Source organism: Panthera tigris, chromosome C1, assembly GCF_018350195.1.
Source record: "Panthera tigris isolate Pti1 chromosome C1, P.tigris_Pti1_mat1.1, whole genome shotgun sequence".
NCBI classification, from domain to species: Eukaryota; Metazoa; Chordata; class Mammalia; order Carnivora; family Felidae; genus Panthera; species Panthera tigris.
Genome location: NC_056667.1, coordinates 85,124,017 through 85,149,341, shown reverse-complemented (window position 1 = coordinate 85,149,341; position 25,325 = coordinate 85,124,017). Strand labels below are relative to the sequence as shown.

The window sequence follows — 25,325 nt, the reverse complement described above, 5'->3', positions numbered from 1 at the left end:
AGAATGAACTGATCTGCCCTATTCATAGGGGACATAAAAAAATCACTTTCTAAAAACTTTCTCCCTTACTTTTTCTTAATAAAGAGGAATTATTTATTCATCGTAGACAAAACCATACTAAATAAATTCAAAATACAAATTTTTGGTAGCAAACGACAAGAAAATCTAAGTCAAAATAGAGTCTAGTTTTTACATAATTTTATAGATTTATAAATTTATCAAAATAGTCTTTTAAAGTTCACAATACATACATAATGTAACACTGTACACGTAAAGGTAGTAGCAAATGTATTACCGAAATACATTAAAAATAACCTTTCAAAATACCAAATTCAACATTAAAACGTTCTTAAAAAGCATTGACATCTCCATAAACATAGTTTCAGTGCATTTATAGTAGTCATTAACCAGAGTTTTCTGGTTTCAAGTCTCTTGAAGGTCTTATGTGAGTGCTCTCCTTAATTTAAGGTAAGAAGGCAGAAATATCCCTCGAACAGCAGTGGCTTTCTCTCTACATTGCTCGTCCAGATGAAGACACTGTGTCTAAGAGTGGAACAGCCTTCGTCGGAGCGGCAAGGCCTTAGTAATGAACATATTCAGACTGAAGGGACTGTGCAGGGGGGAGAGACATAAACTGAGGTTAAAGCCCATCACATACAAGACTCGTGGTACACATCATGCAGCTATTTCCTTCAACACAAGGCAGTTTGGGTCTATTATATAGAAGATAAGTGAAATAAACTAAGAAAAAAATAGAAAAGGCTGGGGGGAAAAAAACAAAAACAAAGCACCTGCTAAGAATAAGATATGCAATTACGTGGAGTGACTGCAAGAAAACTTTGTATTTTAAAAGGCCTACGATCTATTAATAGCAGTTAAAAATGAAGTATTATGTGCAAATTGGTAGGTAGCACTAAACTCACTTCTAAGCTTTTGTGCAATAATGAGTTTTACTCAAAAACATTAAGTGATATTTGTAAGTAAATTGAAGTTTATCAGAATATACTTTAAGATTATATATACTTTAATCCAATGCATATCAAATGTTAAAGCTTCTAAAGCAGTAGAGTTAGCAGTCATCTAAATGAATTCCTTAAGAATGCTTGAACTTAACAAATAGCTTGCAAATCCTTTCCATGGAGGGGGACACAAAGCACTACTACTTTTGAAATCTAAGCTCAAGACCCAAAAGCCCTTGTGCAGAAGAATCTTGCAGTTATAACATGATAAATAGCGGGCAGCTTTCAAGAAAAGAAGATACACAAAATCTTCCCCCGTCATATTAGATAATCACATATAAAAGGAACATGGTTGGGATATGTAACCAGAATGCATTGATAATAGACATTATCCAGGAAAAGAGAAAGATAGAGAGGAAAAAATTGCCAAATACTTATATTTGAGCAGCAAACAGCAGTTAGAAAGAAGGAACACAAATCAGTTTCACATGAACATATTCTTTTGCACAATTCTTCAAATACCTTAGAACAACAAAGTTTACTTGATTTGCCACCAAATGTCCTTTTCTACTTCTCCAATAATTATTTTTCAAGTTGATCTGTAGCATGCTATTAATAGGTCTTATCAGTTCTGAGACTGGCCCATTTTGTGGATGGTAGGGGTATCGGTAAAAAGAATGTCAATTATGCAAAAATAATCTACAAAAGATTCAAACTATCTTTGCTCAGCTTCAAAATTCCAGTGAATTTTATACCCTATCGACAGCCATTTACTCAGTAAGCATCTATCAACACTGTGAGTCAAAAAGTCACCAGCCTGTCCTCAAGGGCTAAAGTCCACACTGTCATACAAACAACATGAAGAGACAAAGGTGCCAATGTTCAATAACATGCATAGTGTGAAGTAACACTGTACACAAGAAAGGATCAGGCAAGGGAAGGGAAGGCTTGGGGAAGGCAGAGGCTCCCAAGCCTGCAAGTTTCAAGGAAGAGGTTAAATGTTAAGAGCTGCTAGGAAGAATGGAAAAGGCTGGCAAGTTGACTTTCTCACTACAGGATGCAGTTTATGCCAAGGCTTCAGAACAGGGGACATGATCAAGAAGTAGGGCACTATAATGTAAATATGCCTGAACTCACAGAAAGCCTAAGAGGTAAGACTGAGAAAAGTCCAGTAAAACTGTTCCAATGTCTTGAAGCCTACATAAAATTAACCTGTAGGACCCTCAGTTGCCATCCTAACAATTAGAACTTAAAAGTGGACTATTATTGGGGCACCTGGGTGGCTCAGTAGGTTAAGCGTCTGACGTCAGCTCAGGTCATGATCTCACGGCTCGTAAGTTCAAGCCCCACGTTAGGCTCTGTGCTGACAGCTCAGAGCCTGGAGACTGCTTCAAATTCTGTGTCTCCTTCTCTCCCTACCCCTCCCCCATTCACTCACACTCTATCTCTCTCTCTCTCTCTCAAAAGTAAATAAACATTAAAAAAAATTTTAAGTAGACTATTATTTTTCCAGCTGTTTTTCGCAGTTTCTTTTGAAGTCTGGCAAGTAGGCCAAGAGAGCAGGGCCAGGTGGTCCTCCCCAGCTGCAAGCCTGCTTGCTTTACAATGGCCAATGCTTTGGTAGTAATATTGAAATTTTGCTTTTGTTTCAGTTAGAAAAGTTATTTATGTTACCACTAATGGTACTTCTATAGCTCCTCAGATTGTTTGTAAATTTAGAACAAAGTTGTTTCTGCAAGCAGCCCTAAAGTTCCATCAAGTCTCAATAGACAGAGATATAGCAAATGAACAGATACTAGGCAAGTGACCTTTGTTAAACTAACTCTCTTTCAGGGTAAAGTATTTCATATGTGCATCAATATGGAGGGGGTAAATATGTGTATGTACATATCTTTATTTATTTTATGGAATCATGATGCCCACTGAACTGGAAAACAGAAATAGTCTACAATCACTTTAGGGATTTCTATCATTCATAGAAGTATATATTCATATTCACCTCTGGCAGAAGCTTTCCTTACACACAGCAGCGGTCATCACTCTGGCTGCTGTTTCATCTAACCTACAGATACAGTTTAGCACAATCCCTCTTGCTTCCTCTGCCATCCCGCCCCCTCTCCCCCCACATGTGCTCACTTAATGTTGCCCAACTGGCTCTGAGTCCTCTGTAAACAAATAAAGACATGAGTTGGCTGAAGAATGGAACTTCTGTCATGCTGGGTAATTCATTCAACAAATAATGATTAAACATTAGTAGTATACATTTGGCACTGGGGGATAAAAATAAGATACAAAAGTTCTTCCACAGTTTGTTTATACGGTATAAAGAAAGTGAAAGGAAATAACAGATCAGTACAGAGACTTAATAAATTAGTCTGACATCAGCATTTTGTAACAAATTAACTTCCTTTCATTTTCAATCTAAAACAAAAATCTTAATGGAAGTGGAGTTAGGGAAGAAAGAGAACTGGTAAAGTCTACAAGACATATTCACTTGAAAAAAAAAACATAACTAATATTTCTAGGTTTTTTCACTGGGGAAGCAATTATGTGGGATGACAGTAACATTTTGATTTCACATGCTTCCATGATGGCATTGTACTGAGGGTCTCTGGCTCATCTGTTACCTGTATCCTAAAGTTACTAATAAATATCCCAGAAAACACAATAACCCATTATTAGCATTGCTAATTTTTATAGCAAAGATGCAAATGTATTTTGTATCCCACAACCAATATCATTACTGCTGTTGACTTTATTATTCAGGAAATAAAGTACAACTATCTGGAATTCTTAATAAACTAGATATATTACTGAAGAGGTCAATTATTCTGTGATAGATATTTGCTGAGTACTTCCTATATACCAGGCACAGTTCTAAACATTTTATATGTATGAACTCATTAAATACTCCAGACAACTCATTTTACAGATAGGAGATTGAGGCACAGAGCAGTCAAGGACTTTGCCCAAGGTCACACAACAAGGAAGTGGAAGAGCTCATATTTTAACTCAAGCAGTCTGGCTCAAAGCCCAAATGCTTAGCCACCATAGTATAACACCTCAATACACTTCTAGCCTTTGTCCTGTGATCACTGCGTAATCAGTCAGACATTCTCTATCACCCAAACACAAACAATAACCTGAAGCAGGGGTGCCTGGGTGGCTCAGTAGGTTGAGCCTCATGGTTCATGACATGGAGCCCCACGTCTCAGCTTGGAGCCCACTTGGGATTCTCTCTCCCCCTCTCTCTCTCCCTCCCCTACTCTTTCTCAAAATAAATAAACTTAAAAAAAAATAACTTGAAGCATGGTGTGATTCTGAGCAAAGAAATATTACAGTACAAAAAAAAGAAAGCAATATTTATTATACCATAAAGGAGATATATACATTTTAAAATGAAAAATCCTTATAGGACCTAATCCAAAGTAATTTTCAGGAATACTCTAAAAATAAATTTCCTTTATAAAAACACCCACGCTTCAGTATTCTGATTAAAGTTTTAATTCTGCTTGGCCAATGTTTATCACTATCATAAGAATTAATACCTAATGCATCTGAAATAAAAAAATAAATGCAGGAATGACAATGGATACGGTTATGGAGGAAGCAGTGCTTGAAGTATAAATATTATTTTACAAGGTAACACTTATTTGTATAATCAAGAGATTTTAATTTCTCAAACAGAATATTCAAGTTTCTGTGCCAGTAAGTTCAACGGGGTTATAGTGAGTTAAGACCAGATCAAGTTTATCATGAATATATGGTGTTTTTATAGTGTGAATCCCATAAAAGTAATAATACAGCAATATTCAGCCTGCAAAATAAGGATAAAATTACTTTACACTTGCAGCCCCCAAAATTTTTATGTCAAAATATAAGCTTCCATCAAGAAGTCTTGTTCCCTGAAAGCAGTTAGATTTGACATAAAACAAAGTGTTAGGTAAGGAGATCAAGACAATTTGTTCTGTTCTGGAAATTTGCTACTAATCTGTTTTGGCAGATGTAGGTAGTGACTTTAAAAATTTAGCTATTCTGGAGGTGTTTCTTTTTTAAACAGCCCAGTTACCTAATCACAGTAGAAAAATGTCTAATAATGACAGGTATAAATACTGTAAGATGGTTACTAAATACAACTATACGTTGACTATCAAAAACAGCAAACTGTAAAGAATAATGAAAAATTAAGGTCTTTGCCAGCAAATTAATGAAATGGTGTCTTACTGTTCACATAACTCAGACCAACAGACCCTAGGACCTGGAATGTTAGTTTCATACTCGGTCAAAATCCTGACTCTCAATCGCCACGTGCTTTTGCCATACTGACTTTCTCTCTCCTGTATTTTCCCATCTTCCGAGTCCCTTAAGGAAGAGAAAGTAGTCTACTTGGTTATTGTTGGTTTGAGTTCTAATTACAGAAGCAAAAAGCACCTTAAAAAGTGATTTGCTTTCATGGCATAGATAATTAAAAAAAAACAAACAAACAAACCACATTTGGCAATATGGTATCTTATTTTAAATAAAACTCTGGTGTTGAATTTTAATGAACTGGGGAAAAAAAATAAACATTGATTAATAATAAGTTTATCTATAATTGCCTCTATACTCTGGGGTCTTTTATGGCTTTGCAATAGTTTCCAGTTTTTGTATTGCTTGTATGTTAACGACACACAAAATGTGTTCATTGATACCATTTCCACAAATACGGTTTCACAAGACTGAATGTTTGGCATTTGCTAGCATAATAATACTTCTCCAATAACACTGGTAGAGAAACATAGCTGCATAAGATTTTTTTGGCTAAGGATTTTGATAAAATCTGCTTTGAAGGAGGTGTAACATTTTTCTGTAACGTTCTCTAAGCATTTCAGGGACCCCAAGATTTAACAAGCCAATTTCGTTTAATTAAAATGCTATATAAAAAATTCTTTCACCTTCCCACCTAACTTTTAATAGATTCTTTTTTTTTCTGAGTGAACTTAATTGTGCTTTTCAACAATCACAAAAAGCTCATTTGTTAGATGACAGATGGTTGTTGACACCTTACTTGATTCAGCCAACCATTCCGTGAACGTTTCCAGTTCATCTGAACGCCAAAATTATATTGATGCAAGCTCGGTTAAAATGTATTTTCTCTTATTTTAGTAAAGTCACATTTCTAAAAAAAAAAAAAAAAAAAAAAAAAAAAAAAAGAGAGAGAGAGAGAGAAAGAAAAGCAACTCTCAGATGATTGTATATTAAAGCAAAAGCTGAAAATCTGTTTTCCTTTTTGTTAGTGCTTCATGTGCTGACGGTGATAATGGGCTGCTAAGCACCTTAGCTCTTTGCTTCACATTCGTGGACCTAGATATATTATCCAATTTTTAATTCAATAAATATTTATTAGGTACTCACTGTACTTTGGCACCTGAGAAAACAAAGATGCCTCCAAGAAGCTTAAAAGCTAGTAGAGGGGAGAGAGAATCACATACAGCTGTCTAGATATAAAAGCAACTCGAAGGTGGGGGACGGGGCGGGTGTGAATAAAGTCCCACAAGAGTCAAGAAAGATGGGTCACAAATGTTTCATCAAAGAGATAACTGTGGAGACAGGCCAGGAATTATAAAACCAAGCAGAGACAAGGAAAAGCAGAGTGAACCACATGTGTTAGGGTGTGGGTGCAAGGATGTGGCCCTATTGCAGAGTGCTGGTGGGTATGCCGTGGGGAGCTGCTGGAGAGATAGGATGGGGGGGCACAAGGGCTGCCAGGGAAGGGCCCCAATGCCAAGCCAAGGGATCTGACCTCCACAGATCTGTGGACCCCACAGGCAAAGTAGAGACAATGAACAATTGGGAACACAGGAATGGTCTTAGAAATCTAACACTGGCCACAGTATAGAGAAAAGATTAAAGGCGGGAGAGACTTAAGGCAGTAAGAAAATTTAAAGGGCTATTCCAATAGTCCACAAAACCTTAATCAGGGCAACGCTGTTGAGAACGGAAGAACAAAACACAGACAGCTCCTAGGGACAGCTGATAGTACTGAGTGACTGGATGTGCAGAAGGAAAGGCGGCCGTAGTGTCAAAGAGGATTCCAAATTTCTAGTGTGGATGACAACTACTAAGCCAGGAAACAAAAGGAGGAACAGGCAATTGAAGAAGCAGGTAACACCCATAGGAAGTTAGAAATTGCCCAGGAGACAATCACCCAGAGAGAGAAGTGGGCCAAGGTCAGAGCCTTGGGAAAAATCATGAAAGGGTTGGCAGAGGAAGATAGACAGGTAATAATTTTAGGGAGAGGGAGGATGAGAAATAGGAAAATAGCATTCTAAAGTCAAAGGAGACAAAAAGAACAAGCAAAAAAGGAAGCTGATATTGTCAAATGCTACAGAAAAACTAAGAAGGAAGAGATCATCTGATCTGGCCTGAAAGAAGTCAGGGGCAGCCTGTGGGAGAGGCTCTCACCAGAATGGGGCTTCTCTGGTCCCAAGGTTGGCCATAAAGGAGACACTGTGAGAAGTTACAGGACCCAGGGAAGCAATTGGCAAGATCACTCTGACCAACCCGGATGTACCTGTTTGCAGGTGAGGAGACAGGCAAATGGAGTGGAGTAGGGACTAAAGACATAAGAGAGGAAGGTCATGGATGAGTGACTCCCTAGAACAGTGTGGAAACAACAGTACAGGGGGGCAGAGTTACCATTGGAAAATGGTAGAAAATAGTAAAGATTCTTTTAACCTAAAAGGAAAGGAAAAAGAAGGACATGTCAGATGAAGGGACACTTTGAGGCAGAGAAGAGGACAGTTAGGGGAAATCACTCCTGATGATTCTGTTCTCAGTGAGACTCAAGGCAAAGTCAACCAGCCCTGGAGGCTGGGGCAGCTGTGTTGACAAAGGATGCTAAGAAGTTTTGGAACAGCCAGTGTGGGGAACAGCAAGGGAGCCAAAATGGGATAACTAAACTACTTATGAGCACCCAAGGGCCAGGTAAATTAGAAATTCATTTAAAATGGAGTTAATTGGTGGCAACATAATGGGATTTTCTCCAATAGTGCTTAGAAGAGAGAGACTAGAAACAAATACAAAAAAAGTGGACTTGATCTTATTTTGGAGGCTAGTGATTAAGTGGCTATGGAAAAAAGATCCAAGTACAACAGAGAACATTGGAAAGAGGAAGCAGAAATGACCATGTGGGCCACAGAAGGTGGGGAAACAGGCAGGGACCATAGAGAGGTCTTGGGGAAGGGTTAGTAGGTGGGGTAAATGTCTGAGAGGAGACTTACAGGATTCAGGATATCAGAAGAAATGCTTTAAGCAATAAAAAGGCCAATGAAATGGATTTCGAAGTGAATAAAAATAAAGATCACCGGAGTTCAGAAAGTTTAAAATACAGTAGTCACTGCCTCTCTGAATCTTGACTTCCTCATCTATAAACTGTGGACTAAATAAATAAGCTAATGTATATATGAAGCACCTACTACAATGGCCAGCACATTGGAGGTACTCAATAAGTTACTAATGATGGCAATGATAATGATTAGAAAAATGTTATTGTTGTCGACAACATTGGCAGTAGCCCAGTGGCTAGAGTAAAGCCTAAGTCCTCAAGGAATAAAGATGAGTGAATGGCAGTGAGGAAGACAAAAACAGCAGCACACCATCAGGTGTGGTTTTCAAAAAAGAAATTACAAATACAGTGTCTAATACATCTTAACTGTAAAGATTTGAGAGTTACCAGAAAGAAAGCAATTTGCACTTATGGGGTGAATAAGGGGAATTAGGTTGGAATAGGTCAGCCTTATTTTCCTCACTTTCAAATAGACTTTAACATTTTCTCCTTTAGTTTACTGCTCGCAATGATCTTACTGCTTGCAATGGGTTTACTGCTTGCAATGTTTGTGCTCCCCACTCACCAAATTTATGTGCTAAAATCCTAACCGTCAGTGTGATGGTATGAGGAGGGGGCCTTTGGGAGGCAATCAGGACAAAAGAGTGGGAACTCCATGGATGGGATTCGCATTCCTATGGGGCCTGGGGAGCTCTCTCACCCTCACACAGCCACATGAGGATAAAATGTGTGGGAGAAAAGGCACAGCAGGATGCAAAAATATGATCAACTTCTTTAAGCCCACAAACAAACCAAGTCACAGTAGTAGGCCACTGGCTACAGAGATGGAAGTCAGCAGTGACGGCCTAGTGTTCTTGAGGGTATACAGGCCAAATGCCCCTGGCCTAAAACTGAGGCTGGGATCCCCCACCTGTGAGAAGGACTTGAGAGGGACCACAACCACTGCCCTGGGGCCGGGGTTTATGCAGAGCTGCATCCTTGCCTGAGAAGCCAGCCTGCTGAGCTCACCAAGGGAATAGAGCCTGGGTCATGAAAGTCTGTTTCTAGACTGGAGGACCGGGTATGGGGTGGGGGGGGGGGGGGGGGGGCGCGGTTCAAGTGGAACCAAGAAGAAAACCAGTGGATGAGGAGGGAAAAAAAACAGAGAGAAGTGGGGAGAAACAAAAAACTCCCATCCAGTGTGAACCTACAAGTGAAAATATTGAAACACACGAGGAGGGGCACCTGGGTGTCTCAGTCAGTTGAGCATCCAACTCGATTTCAGCTCAGGTCATGATCTCACGGTTCGTGGGTTCGAGCCCCACGTTGGGCTCTGTGCTGACAACACAGAGCCTGCTTGGGATTCTCTCGATGTCTCTCTCTCTCTCTCTCTCTCTCTCTCTCTCTCTCTGCCCCTCCCCCACTCTCAAAATAAATAAATAAACATCAGAAATAAATAAAAATAAAACACACAAGAAACATGAACACCAAGAGAACTAACAAAGTTTTCAACCAGGAGATGAATTCTCACAGGCTGAAATGCAAACAACAAAGCCATCTCAAAACAACCTGTCATCTGAGATCCTCAAGGTGAAAAAATGAAGAATACCCATAAAAAGAACAAGAAATTATGAAACAAAAATAGGCGGGTCCACATAAAAACAGATGGCTGTCATAAAGAATGAATGATAAATGTTGGAAGTAAAGACACAGCCATTGAAATCAAAAGGTCAATAGGTTGGGGACACATTCCAGAATGGACACAGTTAAAAGAGAATTAGTGGGGAGTGCGTGGATGGCTCAGCCAGTTAAGCGTCCAACTTTGGTTCAGGTCGTGATCTCTCAGTTAGTGAGTTTGAGCCCCGCGTCAGGCTCTGTGCTGACAGCTCAGAGCCTGGAGCCTGCTTCGGATTCTGTGCTCCCTCTCTCTCTCTCTCTCTCTCTACCCCTCCCCTACTCGTGCTCTCTCTCTCTCTCTCAAAAATAAACATTTTTTAAAAATTAAAAAATAAATAAATAAAAGAGAATTAGTGGATTGGAAAATAGCAGGAGGAATTCAGTTAGAAAACAGCCAGAGTAACAGGAATTTAAAAATATAAAACAGAAGGAAAGAAATACTAAGGACAGATTGAAGGGCTCCAACATAAGTCTACGGGGTATTACAAAAGGAGAAGTGGAGGAGGGCAGGGAGGGCACGCCTGGGTGGCTCAGTCGGTTGAGCGCCCAACTTCAGTTCAGATCATGATATTGCAGTCGTGGGTTCGAGCCCTGTGTCAGTCTGTGCTAATAGCTCAGAGCCTGGAGGCTGCTTGGGATTCTGGGTCTCCCTCTCTCTCTGCCCCTGCTCCACTCACAGTCTGTCTGTCTCTCTCAAAAATAAATAAACATTAAAAAATTAAAAAAATAAATAACAAAAAATAAAAGGAGAAGTAGGGGAAAGGCAGATAAAATCCAAAAAGATAGTGGCTGAGAATTTTTCATCATTGAAAAAGTCATCAGCCCTGAGACTGAAAGTATACATTAAGGCCCAAAGATAAACTGTATGGAGTCCATATCTAGGTATGTTATGGTGAAACTTCAACGAAAAAGAGAAAAAACTTACAATAATTGGTTTTGTCCTTCAACTATAGAAGCTTTTTAAGCAAAGGATGACATTAGGAAACTAGTATTTAAAGCAGATTCTGGCAGCAGTGCAAAGACAGAGTGAAGGGACCAGAAAAATGACAGCAGATGATCAAGTAAGCCAGAAGATGCCTCCATGGAGCTTTTGGTCTAGTGGAAGAAAATGGCTTATCCATCTTTGTCTTACCTTCCTGGACTAAAACAAGACTGCACTCATGGTAGACACTCATATAAATATTAGATAATTTTTTTAATTGGGCAAGTCTTTACACATATATAAAAAGCACTCTCGTTTGCTCCTGACTAAATAAATAAGTAAAGCAAGATTAGAAAAAGACTCTTTTCTATTGACTTAGCAGTATTTGGTATTAAGTATTTGGTATTGGTAAAACAGAAAGTGTCAAATTAAGTTGAACAACCAAGCCAATTAAAACTCCGACGTACTTGAGATTAAAGCAAGTTCTATACCTGAAAGTGTCCTTTCAAATGGAGAGTCAAACAAAGCTGACAGACTTTGTACAGGAAATTAATGTAAACCACTATTTAACATGGGAAGCTGAACTGACCCTTAGCTCTATCTGCAAACACTATGTGTACCTAACAGCTGATACACAAATTTAAAGGCATCATCTGAACCATGCTAATCTCAAAACAACTTGATGCTTTGGCAAGTAACATTCCCAAGTCCACTTACAAAGGAAACAAAAAAGAATACCAATGCTGAGTAAATGCCAAAGATGTGGTTCAAAGATTGAGCTCACATTCTTGGGGCACCTGAGTGGCTCAGTCAGTTAAGCAGCCAACTTCAGCTCAGGTTATGTTCTTGCAGTTCATGGGTTGGAGCCCCGCCTTGGGCTCTGTGCTGACAGCTCAGAGCCTAGAGCCTGCTTCCAATTCTGTGTCTCCCTCTCTCTGCCCCTCCCCCACTCACATGCTGTCTCTCTCTCAAAAATAATAAAACATTTAAAAAATTACAAAAAAAAAAGGAGTGAGCTCATGTTCTTGATATTAACATCCCTTAGCTGAAAAATTTAAGGTAATGCTGAAATTCCATCAAATCTAAGGTATGCCACAACAAAGAGAAGAGAGGGGAAAACCATAACAATTTAAACACACAAGGTTAGAAAGCTAGTACTAATCCTTAGTATCAAATATAATATTTAATCTTTGGTGCACCTGGGTGGCTCAGTCGGTTAAGCATCCAACTCTTGACCTCAGCTCAGGTCATGATCTCACAGTTCATGACATCAAGCCCTGCACTGGGCTCTGTACTGACAGCGCAGAGTCAGCTTGGGATTCTCTCTCTCCCTCTCTCTCTCTGTCCCTCCCCCACTCTCTCTCACACACACATACACACTCTCCTCTCTCTCTTTCTCTCTTTCTTAAAATAAATAAGTAAACCTAAAACAAATAAAAACAATATAATATTTAATCTTTAATTAATCTTTGTGATTCAATATTATACTTAAAATCAGGACAGGATGATAGTTTTTGAAACACAGAACAGGCAGAAGGAAAAGACATCAAATTTAAATCAAGAAAAGCTGTTAACCTCCCACTGGAAAAGTAGGAGCATTTTATTGGGAATGGATGTTTAAACAGTCAATAAGCAGTTCATCAATGTCACACAAACATTACTCCAAAGTAAAATTAAGCAGGCTTTAATGCAAATGCCAATCACTCAGATTTTCACCCAACTGGGTATTTTACCAAGCTGGATCTAATATTTTGATCTTATTCTAAGTCCCACTTTAAGAATCAGTAATTTCTTCAATAAATAAATAAAACATAAAACATATTCCGACTAATGCCAGAACACAGAAGAACTTAACCTATTCGTTGGCTACCAAGGTTGTTCTGACACTGGTCAAATTTGAGATTGAGAATACTGAGAACAAACCGGTGGTTGCCAGAGTGGATGGAGGTGAGGGGCGGGCAAAGTGGGTGAAGGGGACTGGGAGATGCAGGCTTCCAGTTATAGAAAGAGTAAGTCACGAGGATGAAAAGTACCGCATAGGGAATATACTCAAGGCTATTTTAATAGCCTTGTATGGTGATAGACGGTAACTACACTGGTGTTGAACACAGCATGATGTATAGAGAGGCTGAATCACTGTGCTGTATACCTGAAGCTAAGGTAATGCTGTGTGTCAACAGTACTTCAATTAAAAAAGAACTACAGCCAACAAATAAATGTAAAGGGACAAAAATAATATTGGAGACAAAAATAAAGTTGCCATATGATTACCAAAAAAATAAATAAGTTTGAGGTGGAGAATTCATCCACAAAGTCTTCATAACCAAGAGCAGGCTAACCAGCTAAGTCTAAACATGGCTGTGCCCCGTCACACAGGGAACTTAGCATAAGGAGAATGCTACCGTAAAACAGTAGGTATGCACACAATATTTCATCATTTCAATTTTCCTTCCAACTGTAAACTAAAGGAGTATTTTTTTAGTGTTTATTTATTTTTGAAAGAGAAAAACAGAGAGTGCAAGCCAGGGAGGAGCAGAGAGAGAGGGAGACACAGAATCTGAAGCAGGCTCTAGGCTTTGAGCTGTCAGCCCAGAGCCTAACGTAGGGCTCAAACCCACGAGCTGTGAGATCATGACCTAAGCTGAAGTCGGACACTCAACCGACTGAGCCACCAAGGTGCCCCTAAAGGAGTATTTTTAATTCTTTTCTGTGTCTAGTACTATATTAGAAACGATAAAATATAAAAGAACTTTATGAAACTTGGTATGTAGACCCCCAAAGAAAGTTTAAAAGTTGAAGACAAGTCTCACAGATACAGACAATACGTAAACAAATACAGAAGTTCAGGCATGTAATACCTACAGTATATGCTGATAAAGTACTAAGTATGCTTCAAGGATAGGAACAGAGGTGAAAAAGGAAAACTTTGGGTGGGTTCACTTTCTTGAGGACAAGGGAGCCCACATTATGGAACAAGCAAGGGAAATGAGGTACAAACATACAATAAAGGGAACCGAGGACAGAGGGCCTGAAAGCTCAGGAAAGGAATTTAGGATTAATGTTCTAGCATTAGAGGATCCTGATCACTTCTGACCAGGTGAGTAAAATGATGAGATCAGTATCTCTTACCCAGGAGTGCTTTAAAGTGTGGTTGGCAAACTACAGCTCAGCGGCCACATCCAGCCCACCACCTATTTTTGTAAATAAAGTTTCACTGAATCACAACCATACCATTTGTTTATGCATCAAGTTGGAATTGGCACACAAAGCCAAAACAGGCCCTTTACAGAAAAAGCTTGTGCCCCTACTTAAAGTATGAATTAATTAAGAGACTGAGTTAGGAACAGCCTCAATGAGGCTAACACAATGACAACAAAAAAGGTGAGAAAACAGCAGAAGAGGAAAATGGGAAAATTTCAAGAGACAATGAATGGCATCACTGATATAACCTGAAACATTACCATGAGAATATCTCTGGAAATGTCTGAAGACCAATAGATAAGAGTGAGTAACAAAGCTTAATATAAGCTACTGCTTAGTAATAATAATCAAATTATAAAAAAGGTTTTAATACATGATGCCCAAAGCAGTTGTCAGAAGAATCTTATTATAGAGCAGCTTATCTTATTTATATTTATATACCCTACAGATCAATACAATAGAAGCTTATTCTGAAAGGCTACTCCATTAGGTCCATAATTAATGTGACCTGTGACACTGGAGTGACAAAAAATTTTTGTAACCAACCGGACACTCTCTCTCTCTGTCTCTCTCTGTCTCTCTCTCTCTGTCTCTGTCTCTCTCTCTATATATATACATATTTCTTTTTTAATAATAAAGCACATTGTTTTATAACTCTTCAAACAGTTCAACTGATGCAAAAAAGATGTTTACTAAGGACCATAATTTTTCTTTGGATAGTTAAATTTCCATTTACAAAAATAAATACATCATTTAAAAATTAATAATAAATATATGGTGGATCTGTTGGTCACATATGATTATTTAATAGCATCAATACTATTGTGCATATTAAAACACAGAATAATTATTGAAAGTGCATAGATAGCATTTACCCAAGGACACCTACTGAGGTAGGGACTGGGGACAGCAGATAGGGCTCAAACTAGGTTCCCTCCCTTCAGGGTTTCTATCAAGAGCTACCATCCACACAACTGCTGGAATTATCTTCATCAAATCAGATCTGATCAAGTCACTTTGCTTATGAGATTCCAATAGCTCATGGTGCACTTCCCAGTTTGGCTTCCCCTTAACGTCCCAGCCTTATCTACAAGTAACCTCCCCAGGCTTTAGTGACACTGGAAAACTCACTGCTCTTAAAATAATAGTAGCTAATAATTATGGAGCGCCATCTACAAGCAACTCTGTAAACTAGTCCATATGATTGATCTCAGTCATCACAACCACCCTATTACAAAGATCTTATCATACCACATAAGCTTCAAGGCTCCGCAGTCAGAAAGACGCCTTTCAAAGTACACAGCCCTATGTTGTATAAAATTTACAAAAATTAATATTTTGTATTCTTTATCTTACATAGGTCCTACCATATCATATAAGCTTCAGGGTGCACAAAACCTAGTCTGCCCTTGATTATTATTATTCCGTTTTACTGAGACTCAGAGAGGTTAAATAACTTGCCAAAGTACTCACCACAAGGAAGTGGCAGAAATCAAACTTTAACCTAGGTCTATCTGTCTTCAGAACCTAAGAGTTTAACTACAGTACTAAAGCTGTGCTTCTGTTCATACAGTTCCCATTGCTTGCAATGGCCATTTCTCTTCTTCCTATTTTCTTAAGTAGACTCCCAGGAGACTCCTTCCTATTTATGCTCCAAAGCCCAACTAAAATGTTATCTCTTCTGCACATCTTTCTTCGACCCTTCCTGGAAAAATGAGATACCCTTTAGATATCCCTGTATTTTATTTTAAGTTTATTTATTTATTTTGACACAGAGAGAGACAGAGTGCAAGTGGGGAGGGGCAGAGAGAGAGAGGCAGACAGAGATTCCCAAGCAGACTCCACACTGTCAGCGCAGAGCCCCGACGTGGGGCTCAAACCCACAAATTGTGAGATTGTGACCCGGGCTGAAATCAAGAGTCGAACACTCAACCAACTGAGCCACCCAGGCGCCCCTAGATATCCCTGTATATTAAACATCTAATATATATATATATATATATATATATATATATATATATATATATATATATATGATATAATCAAAATAATATGCTTTTTGGAGTCAAACTGACCTATGTGCAAATTACGCCTCTGCTATATATTTGTGGTACAATCTAAGGCAAAATATTTAATCTCTCAAACCCTCTGGAGGAAGTTACTCTAAACACACTGACTCATTTAAACATCTAACCATTCATATATCCATTCAAGAAATACTTAATGAGGGCCTCCCATATCCCAGGCACAGAGCATACAACTAGGACACAGAAAACAGAGGCACCGCCCCTGCCCTCACAGAGCTTACAGTCTACCGGAGGATACAGATAAGTGAACAGATGATTAAAATGCAGAGTGAGAAGAGTATTGATTAAGACCGAGGCAGGGGAGAGAAGAGTTTACGGGGAAAGCATCATGACCTCACCCAGACTTTAGGGGTCAGGTAAGGACAGTGGAGACGAACAGCAATTCAGTGGCAAGTCTCTTAAAAATAAAACAGAGCAAATATTCAAGACAGATACCTCAAGTAATTTCAATTTAATAAAATACTTCCACCCCACCCACGCCATAATCACACGTCCCTCATTTCTTAGGCATTTGAAAACTCCTCTGAATGTCAGGGAGGGAAAACTGATTTTTTTTACAAGTGGGTTAATAAAAAAATGAAACCTTGTGCAGTTTCTACTGGCAGCAGAAACCTCAAGACCAACAGAAGAGGCCAAATAAATAAAAATAAAATCTGATTGTTCTTCAGGATTCTGTCACAACCATAAGAATTCCTTAACATTTGTTCTTGTTTTCTGTGTTAAAGCACTTAATGACAGAACAAGGAAATCATTTTTACATTTTTCTGGGGGCTGAACTGCTGCATAAAGTGAGAGCAATTGCAGCTTTCAAAAGAGATGCTAATTGCAGCTTCTAAAATATTAGACTCTCTCTAAACACCCGTCACCCTCATCCCCTAGGAGTTTCTGGGTCTTTCTTAAAGGTGCTGGGAGGATACTGCCTTACAGACTGCATTTCCTACCCAAGGGCTTAAAAACATTTCTGTTGAGAGATTTATTCCTAGTTCTTCAAGGGTCATATGCCTCACAACTTAGGAAGTGCTGGAAAGAAGAACCATCTTATTTAGACAAGAAACCCACAATTAGAAAAGCTGTACTGGAGTGATAAAGGAAAACAACTTACAACCTCTTTCTTTATTCCTATAAAATGGGAATTTCCATCTTAATCTAGACTTTGTACCAGCAAACCAGCAGGGGTAGGACCTGGAGCCTCCCTTCCCACAGAGGTTTTCTAGGCAAAGATAAAGGAGGGGAAGTCAGCTCTAAGAGACCTGCTACTTCTTACTTCCTGGGAGGGTGAGAGGGAGGAAAATGTTGTCATGCTGGCAATTCTATTTATAAATGCTTCTCTTTACAATGAGATGACAAATTTAAGACAGAGAAGAGGGGAACGGCAGCAGCTGCCCACACAGACTATTACTTTAAATTTAATTATCAGAAAACCACTCTCTTCAGGCCAGGAGAGGGATGAGGAGAAGGAGGAAAGGTGAAGACAAATATCAAAATATGGAATGAAACCAAAAGCTAAGTTATATAAATATGGGAGGGAAGGGCGATCACCAATCATCTAAAGACTATCCCCATGCTTCAACTAGCCAAGAGGAAAACTGAGATCCAGAAAAAGTAGAATGTTATTCTTGCCAAGCTCCCAATGCTTCTGGTATTCAGCTACAAATGTAGACTACACTAAATCTTCAGCTATGAAATCGGCAAGATAGCTATATAATTATCTATACATCTATATGTGTACCACTTTTTCTGAAAATGAACAGATCTGTATTCTGGTCTAACAATGAGGTTGACCCACAATCAGTATATGAAAACACTCACAACTCAATTCCTGCTGGGAAGCACACGACTTGCATATCTTGTTATGAAAAGGTAAATACCTATCCTTTTCCATCTAACCCCCTAGTTACTAAGATTTAAGTTTTTACTGATACAACTATACCCATAATATCATGAGATCAGATTCAGATTAAGTGGTGGAGTGGGCTGGCACTATATAGGAATTTAAAATAATGTTGAAAAACATTGAGAATAAAATCATATCTGGAAAATTATACAGTTGACCCTTGAAAAATGCATGGGTTAGGGGTGCTGGCCCCCGCACAGTCAAAACCTGCATAGAACTTTGATTCCCCCCAAAACTTAACTACTAATACCCAACTGTTAACCACAAGCCTTAGCAATAACATCAACAGTCAATTAATAAATTATATGTATTAATACTGTATTCTTACAATAAAGTAAACTCAAGAAAAGGAAATGTTGGGGCGCCTGGGTGGCTCGGTTGGTTAAGTATCTGACTCTTGATTTTGGATCAGGTCATGATCTCATGATTCATGAATTTGAGCCCTGAGTCAGGCTCTGAGATGACAGTGAGGAGCGTGCTTGGGATTTTCTCTCTCTCTCTCTTTATTCCTATAAAAGGAATATTTATTCTCTCTCTCTCTGTCACTTCCCCACTCGCACACACATGTGTGTGCTCTCTCCTCTCAAAATAAATGTTTTTTTTAAAAAAGAAAATGTTATTTAGAAAATCATGAGGAAGAGAAAACACACATATATTACTGCATTGTATTTAGTGAAATAAATCTGTGTGTTAGGGGACCCATGCAGTTCAAATCTGTTGCTCAAGGGTCAACGATATGTGCTAGAAAGGACTGTGTGTGCATAGAAGAGAAAAAAAAAAAAGGCCTCTTTGAAAAGAGGCCTGAGGTTGAGACAGGAGTGGTAACGTGTCCAACCAACACACACACACACACACACACACACACACACACACACACACGTGCACTGTGTCCTCATGTTAGAAAAGTGGTCCCCTAAAAAAAAAAAAAAAAGAAAAAAAAAGAAAAGTGGTTCCCTAAACTACCATCTAAGGGAAGTGGGTCTCATTAATTATTCCATTGGGTTCCTGTTTCCCAAGAAAGGCACACTGCTACCAGCACCTTTTGTCCCCTCTGCTCCCCTGCAGAAATCACTCCATGGGTAATGGTTGAGGAAATGTTGGTAGAACAGCAGGCATGAAGGAGTCCCAGGCCCCAAACTACCCAGGACACTGGAGTTTGCTTGTGCCCTGACTGGACTCCGTGTTGAACTCTGAGTTGCACTTTGATCTGTGAGGTTGATTTCTCCTTCCTATTTTGTCCTTGTTCTCTCAAATCAACACTCACATTCCCATAGATATGAATTCCCCTTGAGGCAATCAAAATATGTGATTAAAGTGACTCATAGCAGGGTGTGAACCAACCGATTTTACCTAACAGGGATTTCCAGGTTAAAGGGGGGCTTGGTAACCTCAATACAGAGTTCCCGGGGAAAATGTGTTTGATGATCTTTCATCCTGTCTCTAGAAGACTAATAGCTAATTTTAAACATCTTCCTGATACTCTGCCTTCCCCTTCCTTACATCCCAGATACCTACTCACGGGCCCTCCTTATAAACACCTTCCCATTTGCCATTTTGTTAATTCTGGGTCAGTTCCCTGAAGGAGGGGACATATTCCAGAGCCTAATGGTTAGTTCTGAGAAGCTACTGTTCATTCAGCACCTTCCACACTTAAATACTCTGAAATTCATTCATTGATATAAGATGTGGAAAAGCGAAGCTTCCCAATGCCACTGCAACCATAGCAAATACCATCTATGGTGTGAATCAGCTCCCGGCTTTGCACCAGATATTCAGAGTTGATTCAAAAACTTAACTGAAAAGTAACGTAAGTCAACGGTGTCCATGATGAAGGGAATGAAAGCGGTTTCCCTCTGAAGAGGGAAGGAGGAGGAGGGGAAGAAAAAGAAGGAAGGAAGAAACCCCAGTTGAAACTTGGCATTTACTTGGAGAGGAGCCAGCCGAATGTACGTGCATAGACAGGTTCACAGCACAGAGGGAAGGCATCGCTCAGAAGGCTTCCTTGGCGCTATTAAATTTCTTTGGCGGCAGCCTCGGCTGGGGAGGCAAGGCACAAAAGTTGCGTTCAGGGTTCTGAGGACCAGGAGGTGGTGTCTGCGAACTTACGGGGATTGAACGGCTCAGGAATCTCGCTGAGGAAGAAGAGAGGCCGGGGTATGCGGGCCGAAGAACCGGGCTGTGCTCCTCCGCTTTGACGCCGCCGTGGGGGCTCGGCTGGCTGCTCACGGTGCTCCCGCTGGTGCTGGTGCTTCTGCTGTACTGATTGTTGTTGAGCTCTGGGTAATTTCTGTTAGACGGCTGGGAGCTGCCATTCAAGAGGTTGGTGAACGGGCTGGCTACGAAACCCGCCTTAGAGGACGAGGAGGCCTTTTTGTTCTCTGGCTCCTCTGTTGCAGCGTTCAAGTTCCCTAGAGAACTGGCTAGCCGGGAGTTTATGGAAAAGCTGAATGGAAAACACAGGTGGGGAGGGGGGAGGACATAGACAACGATGTATGCTCATGCAGAGTTCGTGTTTCTAAAATACACAGTTAGGACAAGAGGGGAATGGGATGCAGACAGCTCTGATCAAGGCAAATGGGGACAGAATGGCTTCTTTATCGTCTTGGTGATATTACAACATATGGCCGTTAGTTATACACGTTAACTTCCTGTCTAAGCAGTTCACTGCGACCCAAGAAGCTGGCTAAACCACTCTGACCAGATGTCTTGAGATAGGACATCTGGGGGCTCTATGTGTCCTGAGGTAGGGAGTAAGTGAAAGGGGCTATATGAGAGTAAAAGGTAGACTGAAGTGTAAGATTTAACCTACACAGATTCATTCAAATGTCCCTACCCATTTTAGTTCTGCCCATACACATCAAAGGAGAAATGATGATACCACATATCATTAGTAGGTTCCACTGAACTCCAATTTCTGGATCACATTAGGCAAGCTGGAGCTCCACTATAGAAAGGGATGCCATACAGCACAACCTCCACACGACCCTGTCCCTCAGGATGGGAGACAGAACAAAAGCCTTCTCTGATTTCTCCCCTTCTCCCTGATCCCTTCCTCGGACAAACTTCTGCCAAACTCATTGTCTGCTACAGATTTCCTTTACCCCCCACCAGCATCTGAGAAGAGGAAGAGAAAAATTACCTTCTTACACTGGCGCCTGAGGACAAAGAACTTCTGTTTATCCTCTTGGCCGTCGCTGAGGGGGACAGAGCCACTTTTGAGGTCTTCAAAGTAGATGCAGATCCTTGTGGGGAAGAAGTCAATCTTTGTGGAGAAAAATGGGCAAAATGTCACCTGAAAGCTGTGTAATCTTAACATTCAGCAATCAACTAAGACAAGATAAACTCATAACATTAAAGGCATCGTGGCAGGTCATGATAACAGTGATAGCAGCAGCAGTCAACACTGACAGCACACTTTCTCCGAGTCAAAAGCTCTTCTAAGAACCTTACAGACATTAGCTCATATTCACAACAATCCTATGAGGTAGCTACGATTGCAATCCCCACTTTGCAGGTGAGGAAACCGAGGCAAAAAGGAAAAGTCACCCAAAGTCAGTGAGCAAGTGACAGAGCTGGTATTCAGATCTAGGATCCAAAGTCCTGTCCTTAACCATGATCTTGCCATGCTTGGTCACTTCCCTTCTTTGATGGAGGCAGTCATTCCTCACATGTCCTTAGGCTACATGTGTGTGTGATTGTGTGTGTGTGTGTGTGTGTGTGTGTGTGTGTATGTATGTATTTGTATACGTATATATTTTTTATTTCTTTATATATTAAATCTGTCTTCTTCTTTCCACTCTCCAACTGCCCTAGGTGAGGCCACCACTATTCCTTACTCTTGACTACTAGTAACATCTTTTAATCTTATTCATTAAAATTCAAATTCTGAATAGCCTCAGGTAGAATCTAAAATATTTAATTATGCCACTCACTGTTTAAACCATTTAATTTTTACTTGGTGCCCAGAAAGCCTGAGCTCCTTGGCTTTACTTATGAAAGCCTCCAAAATCTGCCATTAGCCTTTGCAAGCAGGTCCTTTCTATCCATGCTTTCTCATTAGACAACTCTACTCCAGCTATACAAAATGCTCGGAATTCCCTGAATGGACTGTATTCACAGCTTCGTCCGGCTTGCACGTGCTGTTTTTCCTGCCAGGGCATCTTCTCCTCTCCTTACCTCCCTTCTGCTTCCTCTCTTCCACCTCCATCTGCCTCATTCCCATTGGTTACCCTTTGAAGGCCCAATCAGTTGGAACCCTATACGGCAAGCCTTCACTGAATTCCCAGGCAGGGTAAGCATCCTGTTTCATCATATTCTCATAGTAAATCATAGCCCTTATACCATATTCCACTGTCTGATATCTGTCTATTCCCCTTGATATAAGCTCTACTGGGGGCAAATGACTGTCTCCCACTTCAATTCCCAGTGGCTAGTACAGTGCCAGACTCAGAGAGGATGTTCAGTAAATGTCTGCTGAGTGGACAGAGAGGGAAAATTGACTCAAACCTGGACTACTAGGGCCCAGTCACAGTTTTTAATACCAAACCTGTTTTATCCTGAGCAAACCATTTAATGTACCTGGACCTAATGTATCTGTTCTAGAAAAGATTATTTACTTGTAGACTCTCGCCTTCATCCTCTTCCCCCCAAACAACAGCTTAAGTACATGGTTTGCCTCTAAAACAAAGATGGGGAAAGTGGTACAAGGAAGCAGCTCAAGCTTCTGGAGAAGTCTGATCCCTCTCAGAACTGCCTGCACAAAACAGCCCTAAAACCGAGGGCTGAATGAGGACCAGAGGTGAGGGGTGAGTTGGATTTTTACCCCTATCGCATTAACAGTTTTGGCAAACATGTCTATGGCCCCCATCAAGCCCTACACTGCACGCTGGTACCACTGGTACCCAGGAACCACCCTGGGATGCTTTGGGGGACATTTTTGCAGAGAAAAACACTAATGTTTCCTCTTCAAATAGAGGACGGGGAAGGAAATAAAACTAGAAAATAAAGGAGAACAAACACATGTAAAAACTAGGGGCAAAGAGAACCGACAGAAATATTAAAAACTCAAAGGCAAAATCTATCACTGGACTGAAAGGCACATTGCAGAGCAAGGGTAATTTAGAGACCCCACAACGTGCTGGAAGCACAGACTATGTTAACATCACAACGACAGCCACATGGCCCTGTGAGCACCTCAAGAAAACAAAAATCCTCTTCATGGTGAGCATTAAAAATAAGGTGGGTTGTAACAATCTGGAACACAAAGGAAGGAACTTAAAAGGGAAGAGCTGTGCGCGATTTGTTTTCACCAGTTTAAGGGTTGGGAAATGTATCTAAAGGGCAGTGTTTATTTACAAGCTACTAGAAATTCACCTCATTCACAGTACCTGAAAGGCTGGGGCACTGCTCTTGGGTGCCCTTTCGTATCATCCAACCTACGGAAATCAAAGACAAATGCTCACGCACTGCCAGGTTCGCATGTTTAAGCAAAGACCAAAAGGCAGATCATATGGAGTCAAACCAGTACAAATATTACATTGGCAAAAGGGAGAAACCTCCCAAATGTATGATATCAGTACTCATTCCGTTTTTAAAGTAAATCCTACAACCAGCAGGAAACCAATTTTAGTCATTTTGTTTCATCTTGACTTTCATTTACAGCAAATTGCTTTAAATCAGAAGGTGGTGTTGCATCCACTTAGGGTAAAAAATATTTGGGGTGCCTGGGTGGCTCAGTCGGTTAAGTGTCCGACTTCGGCTCAGGTCACAATCTCATGATCCGCGAGTTCGAGCCCCGTGTCGGGCTCTGTGCTGACAGCTCAGAGCCTGGAGCCCATTTCAGATTCTGTGTCCCCCTCTCTCTCTGCCCCTCCCCTGTTCATGCTCTGTCTCTCTCTGTCTCAAAAATAAATAAACGTTAAAAAAAAAATTTTTTTTTTTAATTTTTGATTGATGACACCATGATGCTGTTAGAAAAAAAATGAATTCCAAAAAATGAAACAAAAATTCTGAGAATTAAAAAAGAAAATAGAAAAATCATATCAGAATAGCCTTGTAAATTTTGGGTAGTGGAGAGTCTCTCACTCTTTTGCCTACTTATGTGCCAAGTTATGTGCCAATTTATCCCTCTCTCCCCCTTAAGATTTCTTAAGAATCAAATGTAAATCTGATTGAAATTAATTTTAAGCGATATAAAGCCATTTCTTAAGAGTTTCAAGGGGGGAGATGGTGAGTAAAAGAGATTAGAAATCTTGAAGGACCTTGCACTGACTTAGGTGATATTCATAGTGAGCAGAGCACACTCTGAACAGTACTGGATTTGAAGATCAGCTCCAATCCAAATCCATCCCACCGGGGAGGGGCTGACGTTCTCTAACCTCAAGCAACCAACCCAAATGTGGGTAATGATGCATATCTTTTGTGTTAATTCAGTTAATCCTCATCTCCAAACTAAGTACCTAACGTGGCTCCTGACAGTAGGAGCTGCTCAGTGAATGGTACATCTCTTCAACTTTCTAGTGGTAGTTGGTGGTTATTACCAAGACCAGGCTTGCTATCCCATCTTCTCATGTTACTATGGCAAACGATTACCTTGACTTGAGCTATATACACCTTCATTTCTCAGGTCAGGGCACCAGTACTCAGAGCATAGGTAATGATGTGTTCAGACCTAATCTGACTTGTGTTATAATCCTCCCAAATAACACATGAAAATTAAATCCCCTGTGAGTCTGTTTGACATGTATCCTGCTGGCAAAACACCCCTCTTGTTGTGCATGCCTCTCACTTAAAAGGCAAATAAAAGTAGCCACTTCTCATTATAATCATTTGTGAACTTGTCACCCCAGTAAAGAATCTGGACGATATTCACAGATTTTTGCACCTACATTGATCCTGAAGACTTTCTTCTTTAAGTAATCTGAACCATTAGCAGGATCCAAATGTTGGGATCACAAGTCAAGTTCCATCAGTTGATTCTGATTAGTAATTTTAGACTTTAAGCTCAGGATGGTTATTAACTGTACAGACACAGGTAATAATTGCTTATTCAATTCTCAAATAGAGAACATAAAGCTAAGGTGTTAGGATATACCAAAGCTTGGCATTCAGTATTTTCTACACATTCTAGATTCAAAACAAAAGCCTCAGCACACCTGTGAGAATAGGACACGACAAGATAGGACACCCACTCGTGGAGGGAGAGTAGAATTCCAAATGGAATTTAGAGCACGGTCCCAGAGACACCTCACTGCACAGCAGTTTAAGGTGGGACTCCAGA

At 40.1% G+C, this 25,325-nt stretch overlaps 1 protein-coding gene across 5 annotated transcripts in view; it reads right to left on the bottom strand.

Annotated features, from left to right (window-relative positions):
* Positions 1–216: 216 nt before the first annotated feature.
* CDC14A (cell division cycle 14A) overlaps positions 217–25,325 on the bottom strand; it is a 183,787-nt gene continuing 158,678 nt past the window's right edge. For 3 of the 5 annotated variants that reach the window (XM_042998001.1, XM_042998002.1, XM_042998005.1), the window contains 3 exons: positions 23,434–23,481; positions 21,186–21,308; positions 19,949–20,489 (listed from right to left, as the gene is read on the bottom strand). In XM_042998001.1, the coding sequence (XP_042853935.1) occupies positions 20,036–20,489; positions 21,186–21,308; positions 23,434–23,481 (625 nt within the window). In that variant the 3' untranslated portion in view covers positions 19,949–20,035. Of the gene's footprint in view, positions 611–19,948; positions 20,490–21,185; positions 21,309–23,433; positions 23,482–25,325 lie in introns of those variants that run through there. The other 2 variants (XM_042998004.1, XM_042998003.1) reach the window with 2 other exon arrangements.